Genomic DNA, 27,288 nt, shown 5'->3' with positions numbered 1-27,288 from the left:
CTGAGGCCAAAACCAGGACTTAAGATGGCGGCGAAACACTGAGGGGACAGGAGAGAGCGAGGAATCTACCCCAAAGAAAAATGGCCTCCGCCCATTTTTCAAAGAGAGCCCAAAATAAAAATGGCCTCCAAGGCCGGCTATTCAGAGACTAGGAGCGCCGTGAATATGATTGGCAGGTAACAAATCACGGTTACCCATAGTGCTACACGGCGGAGATGATCGAGAGAAAAGAAAAATAAAACCTAACGTTTCTGTGGTTCAGAGCACCTTGATACCGGAAAATTACAAGCACAACAATCAGGTTATAAAGAAGGTCAGAAAGCAAAGGTGGCTTTCATAATGCCGGATAAGCTTTAAAATAGAAATACACATATTTTCCTCCGTAATTCTTTTGAATGCTACAGAAAAACAAAAGTTTTGTCCCGGAACTAAGAAGCAGGATGGGTAGACACTGCCAAAATTATCTACTTTGTGAAACGAAAGAGTTGGAGGACTCCTGACCTCCTCAAAAACCCCCATAGGAAAGGCTATGGGCAAAAGCTCTGTGAAAGCGACCAGCTCTCATTTGCGCATGTCCACTTTCCAACCCGCTCCAGGGACGTGGTGATGAGCTATTCCTTTTCTGGTTTTGGAAGCAGACGTAAAAGAGGGCGGGGAAATAGCGCCAAAAAAAATAAAAAAATGAATCAGGCGCCTTGTGATTGGTCAAATCTGGGAGGACAGTGTGTTGCGGGGAATCGTTAACTACTTTGTCATTCAGCCAAAAATAGTTCCGAAGCGCGCGCCATAAGGCGGATACTGCACCCTAACACATCCACTTGATGTTATTTAAATTCTTTAGTTTCAACTTCTTCGCAGAGACTGACGCCGAATAAGCTCCGCCCCCGGCTCTTTCCGGTCTCTGGCAAACGCTTTCCGGACTGAGAGCCTCACTAAAACCCGGAAAAGCGAATTTTCAGCAGCGCCGGAGCCAAGCACAGCGCTGCGCATGCTCTGTCTCCAGGCGCTGTGCGCCAAGTTGCTAGGATCGGCTGCGGCGGCTGCGTGAGGCTCGGCCTCTGGGGCCAGCTGGTGACGGCGGCCTAGGGAGGCTCAGCGGCTGGTGGGCAGGTGAGAGCGCTGGAACCTCCGATGAGAGGGGAGGTGGGCTTGTTGGTGCCCCCTGGCCCCTCTCCGAAAGGTCACTGGTATCTTCGCTGAAGGATATTTGGGGGCGGGGACAAAGAGGAGGCTGGCTCCTTAGAAAACTAAAGACCTACCCGTAACATAGCCATAGGCAGTAAATGTTTGGTTACGGAAGGCATGTGGATGGCGAGGAGGTTTTCCAATCGTGTGGGTAGAGTTCCAGGTGCAGGCCCTCCTCCCTCTCCCATCTGCGCGGCCACGCGGTGGAGGAGCTGGAAAAGGTGTTCCCAGTGAAAGCACCGTCTGCACCTGCGCTGTCACCTGCTAGCTGGAACCTGTGATTCGTCGGTCACTCCTTCAAGGAAGAGGGCACTGTGCGCCCGTGTCTGTCTGGGGGGTCAGGGCCACTCTCTGACGTGGAACTGGACGTCAGAACTGTTGTACAGCCTGGTTGGTGGCCACCGTGTGAAAGCAGAAGCAGGACTCACAGGACTTTTGACGTTACGGGGATGGAAATTCTTTTGAGATGAAAAACTCCTGGGTCATGTTCATCTTTTTCTCGAATAGGACCATGCCCAAATACTGTAGCTGTTACAGAGGCTCTCAATTCATTCACTAACTTTGTCAATTTATATTTATATTCATATATATATAATTTATATTTCTCTCTCTCTCTCTCTCTTTCTCGCTCTCTCTTTCTCTCTCTTTCTTTCTCTCTTTCTTTCTTTCTCTCTTTCTTTCTTTCTTTTCTTTCTGTCTTTCTGTCTTTCTTTCTTTCTGCCTTTCTTTCTTTCTTTCTTACCTGAGTTAGCGGATACAACTCAGTATCAGCAGTGACCAAGACAGACCTAGTCCCTAACCACATGGGGCTTATATTCTAGTGATGGAAGAAGAAACAATAAACAAGTACCCTGATAATGAACAAGGTGCTTCCAGATTATCCTAGGTTGGGTTCCGAGGAAAGTGGACTCTAAGGAGGAGAATTGTGGGCAGGACGTTTATTAGGAAGAACTGTTTTGGATCTTAACAAGGAATAAAGGAGGAATTGGCAGATAGAAAAAGTTAAAATGCAGTGCAGTCCCTAGGGAACTCTAGTGCTAGTTTGTCCCTTCGGGGGTGTCCCAAATTGGAGGGAAGGGCCAGACCTTTATACCTGGACAGTCATTGGATGCCTGTTGTCCTGAAAAGAAGGCGTGACTTCCGCTCTTTTCAGCCTTGTCTGTCCTGGAAGGAGACTGACAACTGAGGGCTCTCTCAGCAGTCCCAAGAGCTAGGGAAATGAGCCTTTTATTCTTAAAGGGGATCAAGGTGGCACATCACAGCATTCACCCACAACAGTAGGGCTTTGAAGGTAATGGTGGGATGTGTTAGGGAATAATGGGGGTGGGAGAGGGAAGAAACTGTAGACTGGGTGCTCAGAGAAAGTCTCTGGGTAGAACATCTGAACTAAGTTGAAGCGCAAGAATGAGCCACCCTGTGTAAGACGAGGGGAGGAAGATGCTCCACTTTTTGTTATGTACTGAGAATATAATGGAGAAACAAAACAAATGGCTGCTACCTTCTGTTACAGTGGGTGGCTGTTACTGGCTTTAATACATACTGACTCCTGCCATAACTAAAGATGGAGTACATAAAAATAGATGGGAGACTAACAGGAAGATAGAGGAGAAACTGAGAAGTCCAGAAGTTTTGAAAAACTAGTCAACTTTGTAAAGACTTTAAATCTCTACAGTATTTTTTTTTTTTTTTGGCTCATATACAGCATTTAATCATGTTTTATTTGGATTTTGCCTTTCTCTCCTCAAGCTTGTATTCTCTTTGAGGACAGGAATCATGCCTTATTCATCTTAATTGCCCCACAATGCCCACCCTCACCCCCACCAGCCTAATGTCCTGCTAGCACCTAACAGAGACTAAGTAAACATTTGAATAGAATCAATCTCACGTATTTGGAATGAAAATTGACAAGCCCTATGTGACTGAAACACTGTTTTGGGATCTGTCTTTACAATATTCCCCAGTTTTATAAATTATAACCCAATATTAGTTGAAATATTAGATGATAATACACAATTGCTTTGGTCAGACAGGAATCTCCAGAAGTGCCTATTTCTATTAATTTGTATTAATACAAAGATAATATACTTCTAGTAGTAATAGTTGCTATATATTGAGTGCCTCCCACAAACTAGACACTGTACTAAGCAGTAAATACATAAGTATATATGTAGTGATCTTCATAACATAGCTGATATTATAGATTATTAAATTGAGGCAGCAGAGAAGTGATTTGCCCAAAGTTACAATTTTTGGTAGATACAGTTGGGATTCCCATCATTACTTAATGCCTTCGCTGTTAAGTAACAAACATGCTCACTCTCCCTCTCTCTCCGATGTTTTAAAAAAAATAAACATTTCTGAATATATAGTCCACTAGGACTCTATTAGCTGTTATCAAAGAAACAAATTACCCTGTTTTTGTTGCTTTGCTCTGAGTTTTTCCTGTTTCCTTCACAATTAGCTTTCCTGGCTATCACTATAGGAGTTTACCTTTCCTGTAACAATCATCCTGGAATCTGATTACAGATCCAGCCCCCTCTAGTCAAAATAACCCCTGAGGGCACCTGGGTGGCTCAGTGGGTTAAAACCTCTGCCTTCGGCTCGGGTCATGATCCCGGGGTCCTGGGATCGAGTCCCACATAGGGCTCTCTGCTCAGCGGAGAGCCTGCTTCCCCCTCTCTGTTTCTGCCTGCCTCTCTGCCTACTTGTGATCTCTGTCAAATAAATAAAATCTTTAAAATATATATATATTTTTTAAAAATATATATATATATAAATATATAACGAACAGCTTTTAAGCAAAGCATAAACCAAACCAGATTTGGTTTTTTGCAAGATGGCTGTTAAGTGGGTGGAGTATATTTAATGCAGAGCAAACTAGAACAGTGGTTCTCAAACTTTAACTTAGAAAACACAGATTACTGGACCCCACCTTAGAGTTTCTGATTTGGTAGGTCAGAGGCAACCCAAGAATTTGTATTTGTCATTCATTGATGATGCTAAGGCTACTGGTGAGGGGACCACACTTCGAGAGCCCCTCGGATTATAAGCAAGGACATCATCTGAAGTGATAAAGATCTGGACCGTAACTGGGGGGAGAGGTTATGTGAAATTATCATGTCAAATGGCAGGGCTGGGGTACTGATTTGAAGAGGAATACAAGGAAAAGGGCAGAGACCACTATATCCAGACTTCTGAATTGAAAGGCTTGGTAGTTTATTTTCTTTTATTTTTTAACTGAAACTGTTAATAGAGATAGAACAGCAGTTTGAGAATGAAAGAGGATTCATATGTATATGAAATGAGTTTAGACCGTTTGTGGGTACAAATAGAGGTGAACCATAGCAGTTGGATACATGGTTTGAAGATATAACCGTTGTGAATGGATGTACTGTAACAGAAGCTTTGGATGTGAATGAGACCACCCAGGGATGGAACACGGGAAGATACCGACCAAGGACAGATCTTTGATAAGGATGAAGAGGTGGATGGAAACCGAGGGACCATTAAAGGAGACTGACAAAGAACAAACCAGAGTCTCAAGTACTTAAGGGAGTTTCAGGAACACATCAAAATGCTTCAGAGATCAAGTAAAGGGAGAGATCGGTGATCGTCACAGTCAGAGCAGTTGCCATGGAAGGTAGAAAGCAGATTAGCTGAGTTTGAAAATGGAAGTGGGAAGTGACTCTAGGAAAAGATTCATTTTTTGAAAGGGCAGTGGCTGGGAAAAGTGTAGCAGCTGGAAGGGAGACAGGGAAAGGGCAGTTGCTTTAGGAAACTTGTTTTGGTGCTTTTCAGTAGGGGAAAATGGTCAGGTTTTGCGGAGGAGGAAGAAGACCCATTATAAATAGTGGGAGGTGGGAAATGTAAGAGAGGGATAATGGAGTTAGAACCCTGCAGAGACAGCAGGGAAGGAGGTTAAGATGAGAACGGAGATGGACGGGTTTTTCCATGTGAGACGGGAAGTCAAGGGTGCTAATACCCAATAGCCACCGTTTCTTCTGGCCATTAGCTTAGCTGCAGAAACAGAGGTGAAGAGTAAAACAGAGCTCTTGAAAAGTGATGAAGATAGAAATCACCTTTTTAGGGATTCAGAGCTAATTAGGGGTACATAGTCACTGCTCTAGCACCAAGGGGCCAATTAACTGCACATTTAATCTGAAACAGGCTGGCTTTCAGCGTGATACCCACTCCCTCTCCCCCACCAACCTCAGCATCAAAGGGCATCCAGGTGTAAAAACAGGGAATGGAAAGGTTGTAGTGTTGTTTTATAGAGTTTATACTTAAATTAAGTATACTTAAAAGAGAATGTATCTAAATATACTTAAGTATAAACTCAATAAACAACATTTGGACTGCCAACATTTAGTAAAGCGCTCATATACAATTAGTGATGTTTTCAGTATATTATTTATTCATAAAGACGTTGAGTTCACGGTAATGGGGGAGGTAGCAGAGACCATAAAATACTTATACATAACTATGTTGACCTTCACTGTGTTCTTGACTACTTCTGACCAGCTGTGCTGTCAGCACTATAGCTACTGGGTATAGGTCAAGCTGACCTTGAGGTGGTGGGGAGGGAAATGTGGTAGGATTTTGCCAAATGGAAACTTTAGAACTCAGGTATGATCCATTCAGTTCAACAGCCCGACAGTAGTGTATTTGATTGTGTGTGTTTTTACAAGACGAAAATTCAGCAAAACTGTTATTTGAGGTGATAAAGATAGAAGATGGGAAAAAAGGAAACTGGTGGTCTCTCTAGTATGCTAATCAGTTGAATAAGCATGAAGACCGTACACAGACCTTCTAATGTGTACACAAAAAGTGCCAACATTTGAACTGCCATATTAAAAACTTGGGATATTTTTAGCATCAGAGATTGGAGGTTCAGAAATGAAGAATTCTCAAGCATCTAAGCCAACATTGTCATAAAAGAAAAGGCATTATACAGATCCAGTAAACTTCATCACAGTCACAGTCACAAGATCTGGGCTAATTGATTGTGTAATATTCTGTCTAATGTCCTCTTCACGTTTAAATTATATTCAGGGAAGTTTTTAAAAATTACTATTTTTCAAATACTTTTAGCAGAGCAGTAATGGAAACCTGAATCTACCTTACACTGTGTCCAAAAGACCAGCAGATGGCGCCCCGCAAGCCCAGTAGGCAAAATGATAACCTTTTCTAGAATATTTCCTGCATCCAGGTTGTTGTAGGCCTAATTTAGTAATGGCCAATAACAAAACTTGATGATTTTAATTGACATGATGCTACATGGGCAGAATAAACTGATAGCTAGAGCTAGGCTGTTTAGGATTTTGTAGGAAGCCTACCTGTCTTTCTGTCCTTTGCCTTACAGTCCAGTTCTGTCATCTAGAAACCTTCACTTAGCTTGCAATATAACAAGCCACAGCAAGCCTGTGAGAGGTCTCGTGGTAGAAACTGAAGAGATAATAATTTCTGTAATACAAAATAGGGGGAGGGAAAGTTGCTACTTTAGACACAGTAATACCTTGACTTTAAACAATATTTGTGGTGTAAAGTAATATATCTCAGTGTTTTCCTTTCTTAGCCTTGATATTTATGTGCACTCAGGAGATTACAGTTATTTTATTAAGGTGGAAATACAGCAAGCTTCTCCCCATTCTGTTCATTAACTCTTATTATTCATTCTGTATATGGAACTAAGCTGAAGAAACTGAACTAAAATTAATGCAGCTAATCTCAACTATTAGTAGGTCACAGATGTGTATGTGGAGGATACAGACTAATTTTGGGCAAGTTGACACAAGACCACTGTTAACCTCTTACATACCTGACATGAGAATCAGAAGAACATGACAGGCTTAATACATTAGGATAGGTGACCTCAGTGACTCTTAAAAGTGTGCACGATGCGCTCAGAATGTCCTTATCCATTATCATGCACTGGAAATTCTGATTAACTCTACTGCCAAAGCTGGGTCACTAATTCTTGATTCTGGAAAATAGCCTAAAAGAATACCAGCGAAGACTTTTAGGATTCCAAAATCCAAGCTGAATGCCAGTTAACTGACAATAATCTTGGAATCAATCATTTAGTGTTTCCTCATTTATAAAGTGGCCTCATAAAACTGCTATGAAAACAAAATGAGTTTAAAAATGTGAAGCCTTTGGAATAATGCAGGGTACGTATTTTGGAAAGAAGAGTATATGAAAGCTTAATCTGTGTTAAGATTGTCTCTAAACAGGATGCCTAGGTAGCTCAATTGGTTGAGCCTCTGCCTTTGGCTCAAGTCATGATCCCAGCGACCTGGGATCAGGTCCCACAGTAGGCTCCTTGCTCAGCAGGGAGCCTGCTTCTTCCTCTGACTGCTGCTCCCCCTGCTCATGCACTCTGACAAATAAAATCTTAAAAAAATAAATAAATAAAGTTTGTCTCTAAACATATTTTAAACTTAACAGAAGGCACTTCAATGAATAAAACTATAAACGCTGTTTTTCTTGACCTAAACTTAGTAATTTTGTAACTCTTCTTTTCTCTCATCTTTCCAAGAGTTCCGTACCTTCTTTGTTTCTTTAGGAGTACGTTTAAAGAAGATTCAGAAAAGATAAGAAAAAGGCAGTTGCAGGTACCAAAGGGGTAAAGGACGAAGAAAAATCATTATGTTCTTGTTTCTGTTGCTGCTTTACTCCAGGCACACTTGAAAAGCTCAGTGAATAAATAACAAAGACTAATTTATTTTTAGGGACCAACCTGTGACTGCTCATCAAATCTGATCATTCTGAGTGCATTCTTGTTTTGTTTCAGACTCCGGAATCTCTGGTGTCAGTAAATAGTTCCATCTCACTTGGAATGACTTGCCAAGTGTTTTGAGGGAAGGACCATCTCAAGGTAAGTTGTATTTAGCTTAATTTCCCAAATTGAATTTCAGTATCCCTTATGCTCAGAACCATGAACCTTTGTAAAAGTCAAGGTTTTAAAAAACGCATAAACTCATTTGGAAAATGAGTTAATGAAGAAATGTGGTAATTTTTTATATTATCCTGAGAAGCAGCATTTAGGGACTCCTAAATGATTCCCTCATTACTTCCAAATCACCCAGGGTTTTACTGTATCCTCAAATCTCGAAAGCATTTTGTACAGTGGGCTTCACAATGAAATTTAATGATACAGTTAATTGTGATTGGCTTTCTCCAAAGATAGAACATAAGTATGTCAATAAGAGGTATGGTCCCTAAAGGTTGCAAAAAGTACATAGAATACAAGAGGACTTTAGAACCAGAAAGAGGCAGGACACCTGGGTGGCTCAGTTGGTTAAGTGGCTGCCTTTGGCTCAGGTCATGACCCCAGGCTCCTGGGATTGAGTCCCATACCGGCCTCCCTCCTCAGCAGGGAGTCTGCTTCTCCCTCTGCCACTCCCTCTGTTTATGTGCCCTCTGACAAATACATTCTTAAAAAAAAAAAAAAAAAAAAAAAAAACAGGAAAAAGGCATAAAATACTTTCAGTTGCAAAGTAGACCATTGTTTTTTTTCCATCTAGTAGTGTAAGTTTTACAACAAAGTCCTTATAAAATGTGAATTTAGACACTGGGATAAATGGTTTCTAATGCTAGAAATAATGTATGTACAAAGAAATGACTAAATTTTGTTTTGTTTTGTTTTGTTTTAAAGATTTGTTTATTTAGAGAGCATGTTTGAGAGCAGGGGGTGGGGCAGAGGGAGGGAGAAAGAATCCCAAGCAGACTCCCCACTGAGCAGGGAGCCCCATACAGTGTTCAATCTCACGACCCTGAGATGATAACCTGAGTGGAAATCAAGAGTCGGATGCTGAACCAACTGAACCACCCATGTGCCCCCATTTATTTATAATATATGTAGAACACTGAGACAGTTAAGGTGTTTAACTCATTAGCAGTATATTTTAATCTTGACTTAAAGGGGAAAGAGTAAGTAAAAGTTCTGTTTAGACAGTTTTCTAGTGACAGTCATACAGTTATTGTAACGTAAATGATTGCATGATATTGAAACTCATATATATGCAATTGAACCTAATTCTTAGTGTACTCCATAGATGATGGAGCAGTTTGTACTGTCTTTCTGTGCTCAGAAAGGAACTTTAAAAATGGGCCCATTCAGGGGCGCCTGGGTGGCTCAGTGGGTTAAAGCCTCTGCCTTCTGCTCAGGTCGTGATCCCAGAGTCCTGGGATCGAGCCCCGCATCAGGCTCTCTGCTCAGCAGGGAGCCTGCTTCCCCCTCTCTCTCTGCCTGCTTCTCTCTGATCTCCGTCTGTCAAATAAATAAATAAAATCTTAAAAAAAAAAAATGGGCCCATTCATAGCATCACAAGTCTGTAAGCTAATCACTAAAGCCTAATGAGCATCCCTTAAATTAAAAAGTATAATTAGTCTTTAGAGGTTGTCTAGACTCGAGTTCCCAAACCCAGCAGATCATCAAAACCAGACTTCTTGGACCATCATGCTTTCCAAACCAAAGACCGAGGAAAGGAATCTTTTTTTTTTTTTTTTTTAAGATTTCTTTTATTCATTTGACAGAGATCACAAGTAGGCAGAGAGAGAGAGGAGGAAGCAGGCTCCCCGCCAAGCAGAGAGCCCAATGTGGGGCTCGATCCCAGGACCCTGGGATCACGACCTGAGCTGAAGGCAGAGGCCTCAACCCACTAAGCCACTCAGGTGCCCAAAGGAATCTTTTTTAATACAACCTACCTTTGAAAGTACAGGCAGGTTACTACCCCCAATTTCTCTGTATAAACTGGGTAAAGAGTAAACCCTGTAGGGTGGAGTTAGTAGTAAAGGTAAACACTAAAATCCTGTGCTTTGGGACATAAATAGAAATGGCATTAATTCCTCCTAACCCAGAGTCCATGCCAGTATTCACTTGGAATCCATGCATGACTGTCCCAATCTCAGTTGAAACACCGTCCCTTACATGTGTCGGAATACAAAATCTAAATTCTTAGTGCATACTTAAGGATTACCATTTGATTCTTCTGTTAAAATTCTGACTAAATGTATTTTTTTAAGTCTAATTTTACTGTGGCTCAGAGAATGTATAATTAATTATATAAAGAAAATGACATCTATGCCTGAGGATTTCCAAAGACTTATATAGCTTTTCTAGCTGGTGATTTGGCTCCTTTAACGATTTTCAACTAAAGGTTTGTATTGCTTTATAAGTTTCTCAAGCCTGAATTCCCGCTTTCCCTTTGAGCCTATAACCTATCCTTTTTTGTTAATTAATATTACACTATATTGTACCCAAAAATGTTTAATAGTCAACTTTTATTAGAGTGCAAAATTCTACTTGTGGCAGTTCACAGATGTAACTTGAGGGAGTTGTTTTTTGTTCTTACCTTCTTTGCCTATTGGCCTTTTCCTAGGTGCACTGAAGCTAAAGTACTATGAGCTTTCAGAACCTTTGGAACAACTATAAAGTTTTGATTGTTATGATACCCTTAGTTGGGTTCATACATTTGGGATGGCATAGAATCAAGAGCAGCCCTGTTTTCCAAATGCCCAAGAAGGACAACGTCTCTGCACCAGATAGTCCAGCATTCGAATATCCTAAGAAGAATCACACCGAAGGGAAATAGCAGGCTTGGAATCTTCAGGTAAGCTCAGTTTAATCTGGTCAACCAAATGGTATGTTCCCACAATGGGAAATACAGTCTTTAAAAAATATGGGGGCACTTGAGTGGCTCAGTCAGTTAAGTGTCTGCCTTTGGCTCAGGTCATGATCCCAGGGTCCTGTGATTGAGTCCCACATTGGGCTCCCTGCTCCTCCAGGAGCCTGCTTCTCCCTCTCCTTGATGCTCCCTCCGCTTTCGCTCACGCTTTCTTTCTCTCTCTGACAAACAAGCGAAATCTTTAAAAAAAAAATTAAAAACATTAAAAATTAGAGCTCTGAAAAGAGAAAGCTTAAGTGTTAAATTACCTGTTGTTTTTATGATGACTCACTGACACAATATTATTCTGCAGTTGCTTCTAGAAAAGTATGTTCCATACAGACCTTGACAGTTGCCTCACAGAGTCATTTGGATGAAAGGAGGACAGTCAATCCATTACTTTTCCTGTCCTTTTCACTAACATTGTCACCAGGATCATGAGTGTGTCCAAAAGAGCAGTTGTCTACTTGCCATAAATCCATCCCAGAGCATACAAATCTGTAACTTGCAGAAGTTCTTTCCTTTGTTATTACTGTTCTGTTTCTTCCAAGGCAAATAAAACTAACTGTATTCCTTCTTCAGTATCTTTTTTTTTTTATCTTTTTTTTTTTAATTTTACTTGTTTATTTGAGAGAGAGAGATACCGAGCACAAGCAGGGGGAGCTGCAGATAGAGAAGCCTCCAGCAGACTCCCCACTGAGCAGGGAGCCCCACACCTGGCCCAGTCCCAGGACCCTGAGATCATGACCTGAGCCGAAGGCAGACATAATCAACTGAGCCACCCAGGCATCCCTAGTATCTACTATTTTATCTTCAAAATAATTTACTTTTGAGAGTCACTGAAATAAGAGAATATAGTTACATTATTCAGGATTATACTCCCTTAACTACAATTCCAAAATCCAAAAAGTTCTAAAATCCAAATGATTTTGTCATAACTCCTTTGGTAGCAAAACTTGACCTTAACACACAAGGAGGTTTGCAGTCTTTTTTCCACTCAATATGGATATTTAGTTTCACTGCAGAAATACTGTTGGGTTTAATTATGAGTGTTATATATATACTCGTTATGGGAATTAAACAGTGTATTTTGATTATGGGTACTAGACACTATATTATTTTTCTAAAATCCCAGAAGTTCTGAATTATGAAACTCATCTGCCCCCAGATAGAGAACTGTGGCCCTATAATTGTGGAGTATTTTCTATCTTAATATATCATTTTGACCTTATGTTGAGTAATAATGTGCTTTAAACTTTGGCATAAGGTAGGTCACTTCAGGGTCTGCTTCTTACAGAAGGAAGACCTCAGTAAGATTTTTCCTCGTTCTTAAGAGGTCTATGATTTTGACTTATAAAATTATGATATAATTTCTGATTATATTATTTTAAATCAAGATTTTATTTTTAAATGCTCTTAAAGAGAAAGGGAAGAGCATGGCTCAGAGTATTAGAATATTAGAGTATTAGACAATTATTTAATAATAAAAATAATAATATAATAATAAAAATCCAATTTTTATTTTAAAATATCAGAAGCTTAATAACTTAAAAGAGTAACTTTAAAACATTCTATGTAAGATTGTGTTTATTTATTTATTTTTTTTTTTAAGATTTTATTTATTTCTTTGACAGAGACAGATCAGAAGTAGGCAGAGAGGAAGGCAGAGAGAGGAGGAAGCAGGCTCCCTGCTGAGCAGAGAGCCCAATGCAGGACTCGATCCCAGGACCCTGAGATCATGACCTGAGCCGAAGGCAGAGGCTTTAACCCACTGAGCCACCCAGGCACCCCTAAGATTATGTTTATAAAGGGAGTTTTAGTGCACATGAGCAGGGAGTTAGAGTTTATTAGATGCTTAATTTTTATCCATGAGCTTTTCTAACTGTAATGATATCATTAGAGAGCGTGTGTGCGTGTGTGTATAGAGAGGAGAAAGAATACATATATAGTGTGATATATATATAGAGAGAGATAGTATGTATATTACTTATGACATCATTTTTTTCCCCTTTAATTCTTCTCATAAGAGTTTGAAGCCCTGCTATAGCCAAACTTTGTGGGGGGGGAGAGAAAGTAGTTTCTCTTTCTGTGAAAAGAAATACAAGGAATATTATTGAGGTATTCCTGAGGAAAAGTAGAGAAGAGAAAGCATCTTTCTAAAACTTTAAGGTAAAAACAGAGATTTTAGATGTCAGTGCTGCAATATTTAGAAGTCTTAGAGTGACCAACACTGCCAATCAAGCAAGCAGAAATAGATATTAGAACAACTTTGGGGTGAGCAAATGTTACAACCAGATTTAGAGTGAGTTAAACACGGATTCTACCAAAAGAGTGTACTATTTTTTTGTCTTTTACTATTTTTTAATTTTTACTTTTTTTTAAGCTTTATTTATTTATTTTAGAAAGAAAGAGGGTACAAGCAGGGGGAGAGGGAGGCAAGCAGACTCCCTGCTGACCATGTAGCCCAACATGGGGCTCAACCCCAGGACCCCAAGATATGACCTGAGCTGAAATCAAGTCAAATGCTTAATTAACTGAACCACCCCATAGTTTTTACTTTTTATTATGGAAAATTGCAAACATACCCCAAAATAAAGAGAGGATAGTATATTCAGCTCTCCAGTATCCATCACCCTGCTTTAACACTTAACATTTTGCCCGTCTTCTTTTATGTCATATCCTTCCATCCCCACCCCCTTTTTGATTATTGCAATATTTTAAAGCAAATCCCAGGCTTCAGTGTGTATCTTTAACATTAAAGATAAATACACACACAACCATAAATGCATTATCACACTGAAAAAACTAATGGTAACTTCTTACTACCATTGGATACCCAGAGCCATGTTCATATTTCCGAATTTGTCTTTAGAAAAATCTTTACAAGTGGTTTGTTAGAACTGGGATCCAAACAAGGTCCACACATTGCATTTTAAAGATCCATCTCTTTTCAGCCACTACATAACTACTACATTACTTCTTTTTGAATGTCCCACATTCTGAATTTTGTTGGTTGAGTCCTCATTTTGTCACTGAACAAGTTTCTTACTCTCCCATATCTCCTGTCATCTGGTAGTTAGATCAGAAAGCCTGCTTTGATTTACTTTGTTTTTTTCCTTCTTGAAAAAAAATACTTCATGTATGTGCTATGGTATACATCCTAGTGAATCACATTGTTTCACATTTAATGTCTGATCCACTTTCAGTGTTGCTAAGATTAAAGTGCATTATCAGTCTGATCTCACCATTATAAAATCTGTTACAAAATTTATTTATGATCAGGCACCTGGGTGGCTCAGTCAGTTAAGTGTCTGACTTGATTTCGGCTCAGGTCATGATCTCAGAGTCGTGGGACTGAGCAATGTGACAAGCTCTGTGATGAGCATGGAGCCTGCTTGGGACTCTCTCTCTCCCTCTCCCTTTGGCCCTCCTACCTCTTTAAAGAAATTATTTATGATCATTGTTCTAATCTAGGCATTGGAAAACTTTTTTCTACGTATGACCAGATAGTAAATATTTTACACTTTGCAGACCATAGAGCCTCTATTTCAACTACTCAACTTTCTGTTGTAGCACAAAAGCATTCATATATAATACAAAAGTATGAGTCAATAAGACTTCATTTACAAAAATAGGCAGTGTCCGGGGTGCCTGGGTGGTTCAGTAGGTTAAACCTCTACCTTTGGCTCAGGTCATGATCTCATCTCATGGTCCTAGGATTGAGCCCTGTGTCAGGCTCTCTGCTCAGTGGGGAGACTGCTTCCCCCTCTCTCTCTGCCTGCCTCTCTGCCTACTTGTGATCTCTCTGTCAGATAAAAATAAAATATTTAAAGAAAAAAAAAATAGGCAGTGGGCAAGATGCGGCCCTAATGTGGCAAGATGGGCTCTAATTTGCCAACCACCATAAAGGTCCAATCCATCCTTTCCTTAGAGGTTGCAAAATGACGCTGTTCAAATTGCATCATTCCTTCTCCACTTAGGAGCTAGAACAACTCCCCTCATCAGCTATTCATTTATCCCTCAAAGTGCATTTATCAGGAAAAGCAAGATAACTGCTTTATTTCCTCCCAGTTTTTATAAAAGTGCGTTAGTGCCCTAACAGCAATGAGGGTTTTGGGGTTTAATGACAATATGAATTCATGGGTCTGCAAATTATTTGAATTATCTCAGGGTATTACTATCAGTATTTTCAAGACTCAAATTGTACCATCTTGGATACCTTCCAAGTTGACTCCTGTGTCTCTTTTTTTCCTGTGGTCTTTGATATGACCCAAGTATATTTTATGGCCAAAAACTCCTCAGTTCATCTTTTGTATTTCTTGCCTCAGACCTAGAATCAGCCATTTCTCCAAGGAAACCTGGTTCCTGTTAAGAGAAAATTTTACCTGTTTATATTTCTTTAACTCATAACTTACAGTGAGTATCTAAATTTAGAATACAGTCATGTAAGTTTTACTGTTATTTTAATTAAGGTAAGCATTCCTGCAAAGGCCCATCTGCTGGGCCTGTGTATCCAGGAAGTCAGAGTCGTTCATGTGATGGTAGCCTTTGGAACTCTGGGTCACAGTGTTAGGAAAAAGAGTCTTAATAGGTCTAAACTGACACTTCCAAACATATTTATAAGCCAGCCCAGTGTTTGGTTTATTTCTTTTCTTTCAATTGTACCTTGTTTTGTCTGGATCTAGACCCACAAGTCCGCAAGTTTTGACATCCTAAAAATGATTTGGGAGTCACCAGCACTTTCGATGATTGCTTCCTTTCTTATTTTATAGAGAGATTAGCCAAAAGATGTGGTTACTGGTCTCACTACCACAGACTGTTAGAGGTGTCAGCTTAACATTCCATTTTTGGAAAGTTGCATGTCACTGTTACATATTTAAAAAGACTTTTTTTTTTTAACTGGAGAAATAATTTTCTTGATCACAATTTCTATTACAATTTGTGGCTTGTGTGGGTGTGTGTTATAACATGTAAAGTAAGTATGGAAGTCATTGCACTTAAGGTTTCATTTAAATATATCTCAGATTTTGCTGAATCTAAAATAACCACTGAAATAATATTTAATTACCTTGCTGTTCCTGGCATAAGATGAAAGATTATTTTCCTCGTCTTATAAAAAAAGATGACTATAGATTTATTCCAGAGAGAAAACTAGCCATTATTGCTTTCCCTTTATTTGGTCCCCAGTTGCCATGGTTATAGTCCTTTAACTGGAGAGGAGTGGTAACCAAAATAACATTTCTAATAACACTCCTTCCCTCTCTTCACCTGTTCTTTGCATATCTTCCATCTTCCATCACCTTTTTGGTCTGTATCACACTGTGCCATAGTCTACTTCAGGTCATACTGTAGTCTGGTGGTCCACTTAGTTTTATTTATTCTAAATAGTGTCCAAGGAATTAGCATAATTATCATATTCCTGGAAATAATTATTGGCTGAACTTTTATCTTTAAAGCACCTAAACTCAACAAATAAGATCCATGACCTGAGGTTTTTAATTTTTTCCACACATTATTAACATGTCAGGACTTTGTGCCTCAAGGCACACTGTTTATTTACAACCATGTTAAGAAAGTTAGTACGAGTGCACTTGTTACAACATTTTATGGTATTTAGACCTTTTGAGATCAAATTACAAATCAGATGCTATTTTTCTCTTTGTCAAATAGCATATCCCCTGATTTTTGTATTTACAAAGTCTTGGAGAGGATTCAGTTGTAGGACATTAAAACTGACAATCATTGATTGACAGACTAAAACTATAGAAAATTACTTTGAAATTAGCCGAACATTGAAAACATGGTTTTGACAGTATGCTGTGCAGAATTATACAGCTAGAGATGGCCTACACAATACGGAGTATGTCTATAGTAGGGAAACTAACAGTTCTTTTAACTCATAATTATTTACCAGCAGGATTTGATGTATGTGTATCTTTGTTCAGACCTACGGTTTCCAAGTAAACCAGTTATGGAAGAAAACATTAAATCTTGATGTAAGAGAATAAAAACATTTGGGATCTTTTTTTTAAGACTCAGTGTTTTATAATGAGTTTTATAATATAGCATTTCTTTTCTAGAAGCATATCATATTCAAGTAACTGTACTGTAAGCTTTCTAACTATGTTGTTCTGCATTCCAAAATCATTCAAATATCAGTACATTTTCTTGGAGGGATTCATTGAAGAATAAAGGAATGACTGTTTAGTCTAAGTGGATTTACATTTCTCATTTTGTGGAGGCTTGTGCCAGTTGCTAATTCCTTTTTCTAAAGAGGGAGCAGAGCATCAAAATACTAAACTGCATTCTATTAAATGTTTTGGACTTACTTCTCTAAAATGTTTTTTTCCTTTATTTCTTACAGAAAGAAGCATCTTTGAATCTGAGCTTGACATTGAAAGAGGAGATGAAAAACATCAGCTGGATTAGAAAGAACTGGCTCCTCGTAGCTGGAGTGTCTTTCATAGGCGTCCACCTTGGAACATACTTTATACAGAGGGCTGCAAAGCAATCTGTAAGATCTCAGTCTACAGGCAAACAAGAGAGTATTAAAGAATGAAGTAAAAATAAATATTTGGAACTAAATTACTAATATATCATTAAATCATTACATGCTAATTAGCTTCATAAACCAGGAGCTATTTAATCTTAATAGCCAGAAGACTTTCATTCCTGAAGAATAATTTTTTTTCTAAGTGTCAAGACCCATGACAATGCAATAAATAGAAAAATATGGTTAACAAAATAAAAACTGTCTTCACCACTTAACCACCTAAAGTAAGATGTCTCGTTTAGAAGCTAAAAAGCCATCATTGTGTAAAAGTGAACCACTGACAAGTGAGAAAGTCAGGGCCACACTTTGTGTCTTGAAAGGAATCCTGACATCGAGCTATGGCCCTTCGGGGAGGCTGAAGCAGGTTCACAATGGCCTTGGAGGCTGCGTGTGCACCACCTCACAGTCGTCAGCCCTGCTCTCTAACCTTCCCGTCACCCATCCCATTTTAAAGATCCTGACAACATCCACGAAGAATCATGTGTCGTGCTTCAGTGACTGTGGCTTATTCACAGCCATTCTTTGCTGCAATCTGATCGAAAATGTTCAGAGAACAGGCTTGACACCCACCACTGTTATTAAATTAAACCAGCATCTTTTGCGCCTCTGCACCAGTTACCTCAAGTCTGAGTCCTGTGGTTGTCGAATTCCAGTTGACTTTAGCAGTCCTCAGACCCTCCTCTGTTTGGTGCGCAGTATAGTAACAAGTAAGCCTGCCTGTATGCTCACCAGAGAGGAAACAGACCATATCAGTGCTTTGGTTCTGAAAGCCTTTTTGCTTACAATTCCAGAAAACACCAAAGACCGCCTCATTTTAGGAAAGAGTATAATTGTGCCTTTAAAGGGTCACAGAGTTTTAGATTCTACTGTATTCCCTGGAATACTTATTGAAGTGTCAGAAGTTCAACTGATGAAGATCTTACCCATCAAAAAATCAGACGCCTTCAAGGTGGCACTCTTTTGTGCTTCTTTATCTGGAGATCTCTCTGATACTGGAGAAGGAACTGTGGTGGTCAGTTCTGGGGTCTCTCTTGAAAATGCAGTCCTGGAGCAGTTGCTTAACCTAGGAAGGCAGCTAGTTAGTGATCATGTAGACCTTGTCATGTGCCAAAAAGTTATACACCCATCTTTGAAACAGTTTCTCAATATGCACCGGGTAATTGCCATTGACAGAGTGGGAGTGGCTCTGATGGAACCCCTGAGTAAAGTGACAGGTAAAAAGCACCTTCAGCTTTTGCCCCCCACAGTTAATAAATCAACAGTCTTTTTTGAGCGGAGAAATTCTTGGTGTGTGTCACTGTTAACATCCTGAAAAATTTTAGAAGCTGCCAACCTCACAACATGTGTATCATTTCTGCCCGCAAAGTTGGCTTCTCAAAAATATATCCATTAATGTTCATTTACTTAAAATTGAGTGACTATGGCAATTTCTGTGTTTGTACGGCAATTTCTATTTTCCAGCCCCAGAAAGGACTACAGAGTCTGTTATAATCTAAAAACATTAACCCCCCCAAAAAATCTTAGATTATTGAGAAATTTAGCAGCTTCATAATCCTAAACTCTTTTATACTTTATACACAAAATCCTTCTACTTGAATTTTACAAGTAGAAATGACATATTCAGAAGGTAATTTTGCAACTGAAATATCCTTTTCTTCACTTCTCTACTTCTTCACTACTGTACTGCCTAAATAGTAATTCCTAATTAGGGGTAGGTAGGTGGGTGGATGTGTGCGTGCACACATGCGCGCTAGCTTTAAATATCCCAGATATTTCCAGCTGAGCTCCTTGAGAATCAGGATTTGTCTTTTATTTTTAGCACTAACAACAGGCCTAGTTCACAGTAGGTGTTCTAAAAGGTTTATTGAATTGACTAATATTTGGTAAGATACAGAATTGTAACAGACAAGAAATTCACTGTATTTTACAAGTTAAAATCAGACCCAAGGTTGGTATTCACCTATTACAGCCAAGGAAACATGATAATGTAAAGAGTTCGTGATTTGAGCCACTTTTCAATATCCTTTTGATTGCACTGACAACATATCAGTCATTCCATTCTGATCAATTACTAGGTTTATCTGACTTAAGCCATTGTTACAGTTCACCATTTTTAGTCTTATTATAAATCATCAAATAGTAGTATGTATGCCAGTACTGACTACCTGATATCTGGGTTACTGCCTTATTTCTATAAGGCTGTCCCATGATTGCCAAAGTGGAAATTATTAAGAAATAATGGAAACAGTTCTATGGAACTCCTTGTTGATGTTCTACATCACACCCATAGTTTTAAATATTTACTGGTTTTTCATGACTTTTCCAGCTGTGAATATTGGGTATTACAATTTTTAAAATGTGAAACAGTGACCGGGTGGCTCAGTCGGTTAAGCATCCACATCCAACTCTTGATTTCAGCTCAGGTCATGATCTCATAGTTGTGGGATTGAGCGCCACATCAGGCTCCGTGCTGGGAATGCAGCCTGCTTAAGAGTCACTCTCTCCCTCTCTAAAAAAATTAAAAGGTGAAAGATTTTGTCATAGAAACAATAGTTTGAAGTGGGCACTGGGTTTCTATAGCCCCACAATTCTTGCTTATCCCACATATAACTAGAACATGGTATAAATAGCCAGAGCTTTAGTCCTGCATCTTGGGAGCAGTGACGTTTTGAGACAAAAAGGAAGGGAAAAAAAACAACTATACCAAGCCCGTGGCTTAGGTAAACTGTGTTTCCACCCTCCCTACGGTATCTAGGTTAATGTTATCTCCTTTCTTCCCCTTTCAGACAAAATTCCTCTTGATTAGTCTGAATTAAGTAGTGGGGTTATTGGGCATGAGCCGCTGGTGTGTTTGAAGCTTGTCATGGTGTACAGAGCATTGAACATTTGATTTGCTTTATCTCCCTATGGGGAGGCCCGCCCTGAAAAGTAAAATGATATGAGTGACTTGCTTCATGTCCAGCAGCTTATAAGCAGTAGAGCAAGATCCTCTCACTACAACAGATTGTCTGTTGCGTCCAGGTGAAGTAACACATTCAATAGATGGTTTTCGGTTTTTTTTTTTCCAATCCTTAAATTTCAGATTACTCAGGTATGCCTTATTCTTTGAGGCTTCAAGAAGACAAGAAGGATGGTCAAAGAAGTTTAATCGTTCAGTGATTATTTTCTGGGTTCTTGCAAATTTTTTAAGCTCCCAGAAAAAGAATGCACATTTTTGTGTGCCTTTTTCTGGAGAGTACAAAATAGCTCGTAACAGATGTTCAAAGAAGTCTGTAAACCAAAAAAACCTCTGCTTTGCTTTATTTCTGTATCATCTTAATAGCAGAATACTACTTAATTTACAGGTCTTAGAAGCATCTTGTTATTTATTCTGTATTTCATGTGTTAAGGTATATGCGTGTGGGACTTTTGTTATTGGCTTGGAATCAGTTTTAAATGACTGCATGTTCCATCTTTACTCATACGTTTTGTGTTTTCTGAACTTTAAAAAACAGGAACACAACCTATTGGTTCCCTAGGCTCAATCTCTCCTAGTAGTTACGGAAGTGTGAAAGATTTGTGCCCAGCAAAATTTGGCTTCAAACATTTTCTTCATCTAATTCCTAATGAAGCAATTATCTGCAGCTTGCTACTCTGCAACAGAAATGACACTGTGTGGGATGAGCTGAAGGTAGGTCACAGACTCAATTCCATTATTTAGGGGCTGACATTGGGATTGAATAGTAGGACAAAAACGATAGGTTTTTTCACAGAGGTGATCTATGTTTTTTGTTTTTCCTAACTTTCCCAGGTGATTTAGAAAGCAAAAACAACAAAAATGACAGAATTAAAGTCACAAGTAAGCTGATTTACTTGCCTGTGATATTACAAAAGACTTGGCAAGTGCTACCAATATATTTCTAGTATCTACACACGATCTAAAGGTCCTTGACATATGACCTTTTCTTAGCAATTAACATGAACTATGTACTTTTTGATGCTAACGTGTATGAATAATTCACTGAAAAAATGAGCTTCCTAGCCATACCCATCATCCACCTCTTGGTAGAGTTTGTTGTCTTCTACCAGCAATAACACATGCAACTTATATATTATAAGAGAAGTGATAACCTATGGGTATTGATCACAAACTTAAAGGTTCATATATACTCGATATACCCTTGGTAAGTGTGAAAGGTTTCTTGTGTTTTTCTATTACTACTGGGTTGTAGCTGTTATTAATTCCATAGCAACTTGAAAGAAATTCTAAAGCATATATATAGCTAATTTATTTAGACTGAAATCATTTTTTTTTTAGTAGAAATACTAAACCTTGCAGCACACCTTGCTGACCCAGTTATTTTGAGGCTATCCATTTGTGAATCTTAGTTGGAAGAGCTAAGTGCATAAGAGAGATGCTATTAATCTGGTTCATGGAAACAACATCTTGCTAAAATATTTTTCTTTAATCTCTAATCTTTATTATTCCAAAATGTATCCGTTATGTTACAAACTTGGCAACACAGGTTTTGTTCTTTTGTAATTAAAATCCATCTCTTTTAGTCCGCTAAATTCCCTTGAAAACATGGTTATATTTCTTTGTGAACCTGATGGCAACGTCTGATTCTGATGATTCGTCTCTTCTTTAGCTCACGTGTCAAACCGCACTGCACGTTTTGCAGTTAACAATCAAGGAACCATGTGTTTTGTTGGGAGGCGGCTGTACTGAAACTCATCTGGCAGCATATATCAGACACAAGGTAGGTTACATGGACCTGCTCAGAAATCTGAATTCTCAGCGACATTTGTTTTATGAGATAATAAACCAAATCATGATACCCTAGGGCCACTAGTCTCATGCAAATTTTATATTTCAAAACACGTGAGAAAAATAACACTTGCAAATATAAGGTAATATCTCTATCACAATGATTATTGTTAATCCATCCTCTCACCAAATAATCACATTCTTTGACTATTGTTGAAATACTGCATATTGAAATGAGCATTCTGTTAATGGAGGTTGTATTAGAGATTTCAACTGCTGTGGTATAATCATAATTGATAGTCATAGTGAAAGTGTTAAGATTCTACAGAATACTTCAGTACCTTTGGGACTATCAAGAGAAGACTTAGTTTCATTTAATAATGCATTCCAAGTATTAGATTGTATTATAATTTTAAATTGGTATCTATTTATAAGTTCTATCAAATAGAATGTTTTTTATTCATGTAGGAAACTATATCCTGATAATAGGTAAATTTAGTGCATTATAGTTCTGATTAATTATTTCATAAATACTGACCTGCTTTATTTGAAAATGGATACAAAAAGGTATGTGTTTTCCAGATATTTGCAGTTGATTCTTTGGATTGTTCCCAAAGAGAATACAGGGGGTGTCTGAGTGGCTCAGTCAGTTGAGCATCTGACCCTTAACCTCAGCTCAGGTCTTGATCTCAGAGTTGTGATTTCAAGCCCTACACTTAACTTTAAAAATGAAAAAGAGAGAGAGACTGCAGAGCTTCCAGTGACTGACTAGGATTAGAGGAAAAGTAAACATTTTTTCACAGAAGGAAACAGAAACCCTGTTTCCCAAAATGATTTAAAATCTGTTTGATGATAAAGCCCATTCATGAAAAGTTATCAGAATATACATTATGAAAACCAAAATCAGTGCCTATGTATTGATGCTGAATGCCAATAATGTAGTCTGCAAATAGAATTAAGTAAACTGGAAAAGTTTTTTGGAGGAGGACCGTTTTTTGAGTAGGATTTTGAAGAAACAATACAGCATTGAAAAAATGGGAAAAGAACATACAGTATAGAGGTCTCATCTGGTTCACACCTCCTGGGCAGAAAAAAAAAGCAGCCACTGCTTTGGAATAGTTTGGATATGGGTTTTAACTATCATTCAGTTATTAACTTGCTAATATGTTACTTTTTTCTATCATGAAATTGCTAGGAGAAACTTATTTATTTTATTTATTTTTATTTTTAAATACTCAATTTATTTATTTGAGAGAGAGAAAAAGAGAATACAGAGGGAAAAGCTGACTCCCTGCTGACCAAAGAGCTCTATGTGGGGCTCAATCCCAGGACACTGAGATTATGACCTGAGCCATAATGCTTAACTGACTGAGCCACCCAGGTGCCCCAGGAGAAACTTTTTCAGAATGGTGAAACCAAAAAAAAATGTTTAAAATTATATTACCTTTTCCTTAATTAAAAGAGAACTATTTATTTTTAAAACATTGACATGAAAATTACACATGTCCCTAAATGGCTTTTGTCTTAATAATTATGCATGTTCTAATTTTAAACAAATCTCAAACACTTTGCCAACTATAAATAAGGATTTCACTTGGACATTAGCCTTCAGGAACCTCCTCCTATGTGTATAAAAACCTTTGATATGTGCATTATGTCTTGTCCATCATATATTGAGGGAGCACAACTGGACAGTCATTCAGAGGAAGCTGATGATGGGGTTTATTCTGATACCATGACTAGCATATATTTATACTTTATTTATACTATAATACTATTCCGATTAAGGAATAATAGCCTGGCCAGCTGATCCATACATGGCTATCAGCATTTTGCTGACCCCCTAAGGAAACTGAACATAAATAGTAACTTGATGATAAAGGTCTGATCAAGTATTTTATTTTTGAGAAACATCTTTGTAATATTGCTCTGTATGTATTTTCAATGGTTTTATTACTCTTTAGACTTGTAACGAGCCAGAAAGTATTCTCAGAGACAATGGATGTACTCAAACACAACTTCAGCTACTCACTGAAGCATTCTGCCGGGCATTAGAATCTGTCGCTGGCTCTTTAGAACATGATGGAGGTGAAGTTCTTACCGACATGAAGTATGGACACTGTTGGTCCAGTCAGGCAGAGTCTCCCTCTGTTGTTAACTGGCCAGATTTGCTTTCAAGATGTGGCTGTGGGCTATGCAGTAGCCAGGAAGAACTCGGCTGGTCGTTCTTAAAGACTCCTCCGCATCCCACTGCACCACAAACCTGCCTTCCACATGAAGCTATAGGCTCATCCAACAACCTGACCTTGGACTGTTTCACTGCTAAGCTTAGCGGCCTGCAGGTGGCTGTGGAGACAGCCAATTTGATTTTGGATCTTTCATATGTCATTGAGGATAAAAACTGATAGCACAGCATGTTTATATTATAGACAAACAAAAAACCTAGTCAGGTGTCAGTTAAGAAAAATATTGAGTGTATTTTTTTCTCTCCCCATATTCTGCTTATCTGGATAGATTATTCATAAAATTACAGAGATACATATGGGGGGAAAGTACGATTCTTAAGTAGAAATACCATAAAATATTAAAAATATGAAGCATTATTATTAAAGATATTAGAGTATCTTAGGGTATCCACAGAATGCCACTGTATGTTGTTATGAATTTTTATTGTTATTATGCCATCACTCAAGAATCTACAGAAATTTAAAAATTTCCTAATTTATAAAAAAAAAATTACTAATCTCGGCTCTGGTTTAGATATACTTAGTATACTTTTTAGTAGTTAAACTTTAAACATGTTTAAAGTATAAAATTAGACTCCAGAGTATCACAAAGCACCTAATATATATTGCTCAATCAAGAGAAGTGCTCAAACTACACATCTAGTAAAATTTCTATGTTCTTTACCTGAGGCCCTATCATTCAAGGGTTAAGTAACTGATTTCTAACCTGACCTACCTATAATTTTTAGTTTTTATCACAGTTCTTCATTTGTGTTATTTTGAAGAAATGTGTGGTTAGGGAAAAAAATTACTTACATAGTAACAAAGCAGATAGAGAAAAGAAGTGGAAAAGTTATTTCTCTAGTTCACTCAGTAGTGTAAAGAAGAAACCAAAACAGCTCTCATAGTCAAAGTAGAGACACTGATGTTTCATCAAAGAATGTAATTTGAATGTTATGCAAATGCAATCAATGTATCGATAAATTGAAGAAGAAATACAGAATGCAGCTTGAGGAATACATATGGAGCTATAGCAGATGCTGTATTAAACCTTAGGAAAATGTTTTGAAAATTTTAGGAAGGGCACCTGGGTGGCTCAGTTGGTTAAGCAACTGCCTTTGGCTCAGTCCTGATCCTGGAGTCCCGGGATCGAGTCCCGCATCGGGCTCCCTGCTTGGCAGGGAGTCCGCTTCTCCCTCTCATGGTCCCCCTTCTCATGCTCTCTCACACTCTCTCTCACTCTCAAATAAATAAAATCTTAACAATAAAAAAATAAATAAAAAAGAAAATTTTAGGAAAATTAAACGATGTGTAAGAGTCTGTGATCAGATCTATAGCCATGACAGAAAGAGATAGAATTTTTAAGCAATTTCCTCCAATAATCTTGTAACGCAAAAGAATTTTTACCCAGAGCCAAAGAAAAAAAATCCAATACAAACGCACAAGGAATGCAATATATATTGAAAACTCAGCTGCACTCCATGCTTCATAAAATAACTGCTCTTAAACTTTACTTCTTTTTTTATTAGAGTCAAATAGAAGGGCAGTGTGGTAGGCAGCCTATAAGATGGCCGCCAGTGACCCCCTCCCTCACTCCTGGTTTTCACACCCTTGCATAATCCCCTCCCCTCCCAAGGTGCTGGATGTAGAGACTCCTCTGAGTCTCCATTTTCCCCCTTGTGAACAGGAATGTCTTACTGCAGTACTCCTATGCCTGCTTTATTATTGTATGTTGAGCGTGGTAGGCAGATGACTTATCCCATTAGCTTCTTGGATCTACTGATGGAGAGGAGGTCCAGAAGCTGTACTTAAAGAGAAGCCTTACCCACCCTGACCTGGTTCCAGTGATAAGATAACAGACTCCAAGCTGATACTGTAATGCAATGAGACTTCTGGGAAAATGGGGAGTATGGGAATGTATTTTGCATGCTTATGGGCAGCCTCTAAGAAGGCTCCCTGATCTCATTTCCCGGTAATGCATCCTTAGGGTGTGCACGGGACATAATGACTGGCTTTTAATGTGTATACAGCAGAAGTGATCTGATGTCACATTGTAAAACGATGGTCTTCTCTGGATCTCTCACTCACTCACCCTGATGGGAACCACCTGCCAGGTTGGAAACCAGCTATCGAGAGGCCCACATAGCAAGAGACTGAGAAAGACTTCCAGCCAACAGCCCACAAGGAACTGACTCCTACTGACAACCACAAGAGTGATTTTAGAAGCATAACCTCCTTAGCTGAGCCTCAAAAGTAGCCCCCACCACTGCACTCCCTCAAGAAGCCCCGAAGCAGAGAACCTAGCTAAATTACTCCCGGATTGATTCCTGACCCACAAAATCTGAAAGATAGTAAATCTTTAATCAAGTTTTGGATGTAATTTGTTACACATCAATAGACATAATAAAGGCAGGAACAAACGCTTATTTATAATTACATACTGAAAACTCAGGTCGCACAATGGAAAAAAGCATTCTTGATACCATGCCTCTGCATTTCCACCACCCCTCCAAACATAAAGGCAGTGTTCTTTATCATACATGTTCGCTGTGGGGTTTTTACATTCACATACAAAAGCCCGTCACATGGGTGGCTCAGCCAGTTAAGTATCCGACTCTAGGACTCCGCTCAGGTCATGACCTCACACTTGTGAGAAAGGCTCTGTGCTCAGTGTGGAGTCAGCTTCAGATTCTCCCTCTCCCTATTCTCCCTCACCCTAATAAGTAAATAAAATCTTAAAAGAGAGAGAAAAGAAAATTGATTGATTAAGAAAGATGTCACATGGAAGTATAACTCTCCTGGGTCTCTTTGGCTTTCTACTGCATTTCCAAGTTACTCTACAAAGGGACACCACAGTCAATCTCTCTAATTGACCTTAGAGGCTGAGTGTCTACTTCCCATGACCGCCAT

The 27,288-nt window shown here is 38.8% G+C and overlaps 1 protein-coding gene across 1 annotated transcript; it reads left to right on the top strand.

Moving 5' to 3' along the window:
- The first annotated feature begins 1,019 nt into the window (after window positions 1-1,019).
- Window positions 1,020-24,852, top strand: LOC111141574 (McKusick-Kaufman syndrome). Its single transcript, XM_022494224.1, has 7 exons — window positions 1,020-1,110; window positions 7,979-8,062; window positions 10,569-10,799; window positions 17,218-18,620; window positions 20,901-21,076; window positions 22,035-22,145; window positions 24,118-24,852. The coding sequence occupies exons 4-7, from the start codon at window positions 17,636-17,638 to the stop codon at window positions 24,556-24,558; spliced, it is 1,713 nt and encodes a 570-aa protein (XP_022349932.1). The 5' UTR covers window positions 1,020-1,110; window positions 7,979-8,062; window positions 10,569-10,799; window positions 17,218-17,635; the 3' UTR covers window positions 24,559-24,852.
- Window positions 24,853-27,288: the final 2,436 nt, after the last annotated feature.

Source organism: Enhydra lutris, unplaced genomic scaffold (assembly GCF_002288905.1).
Source record: "Enhydra lutris kenyoni isolate GAN:26980312 unplaced genomic scaffold, ASM228890v2 scaffoldscaffold6, whole genome shotgun sequence".
Lineage (NCBI taxonomy): Eukaryota > Metazoa > Chordata > Mammalia > Carnivora > Mustelidae > Enhydra > Enhydra lutris.
This window is presented reverse-complemented; position numbering and strand designations above follow the sequence as displayed.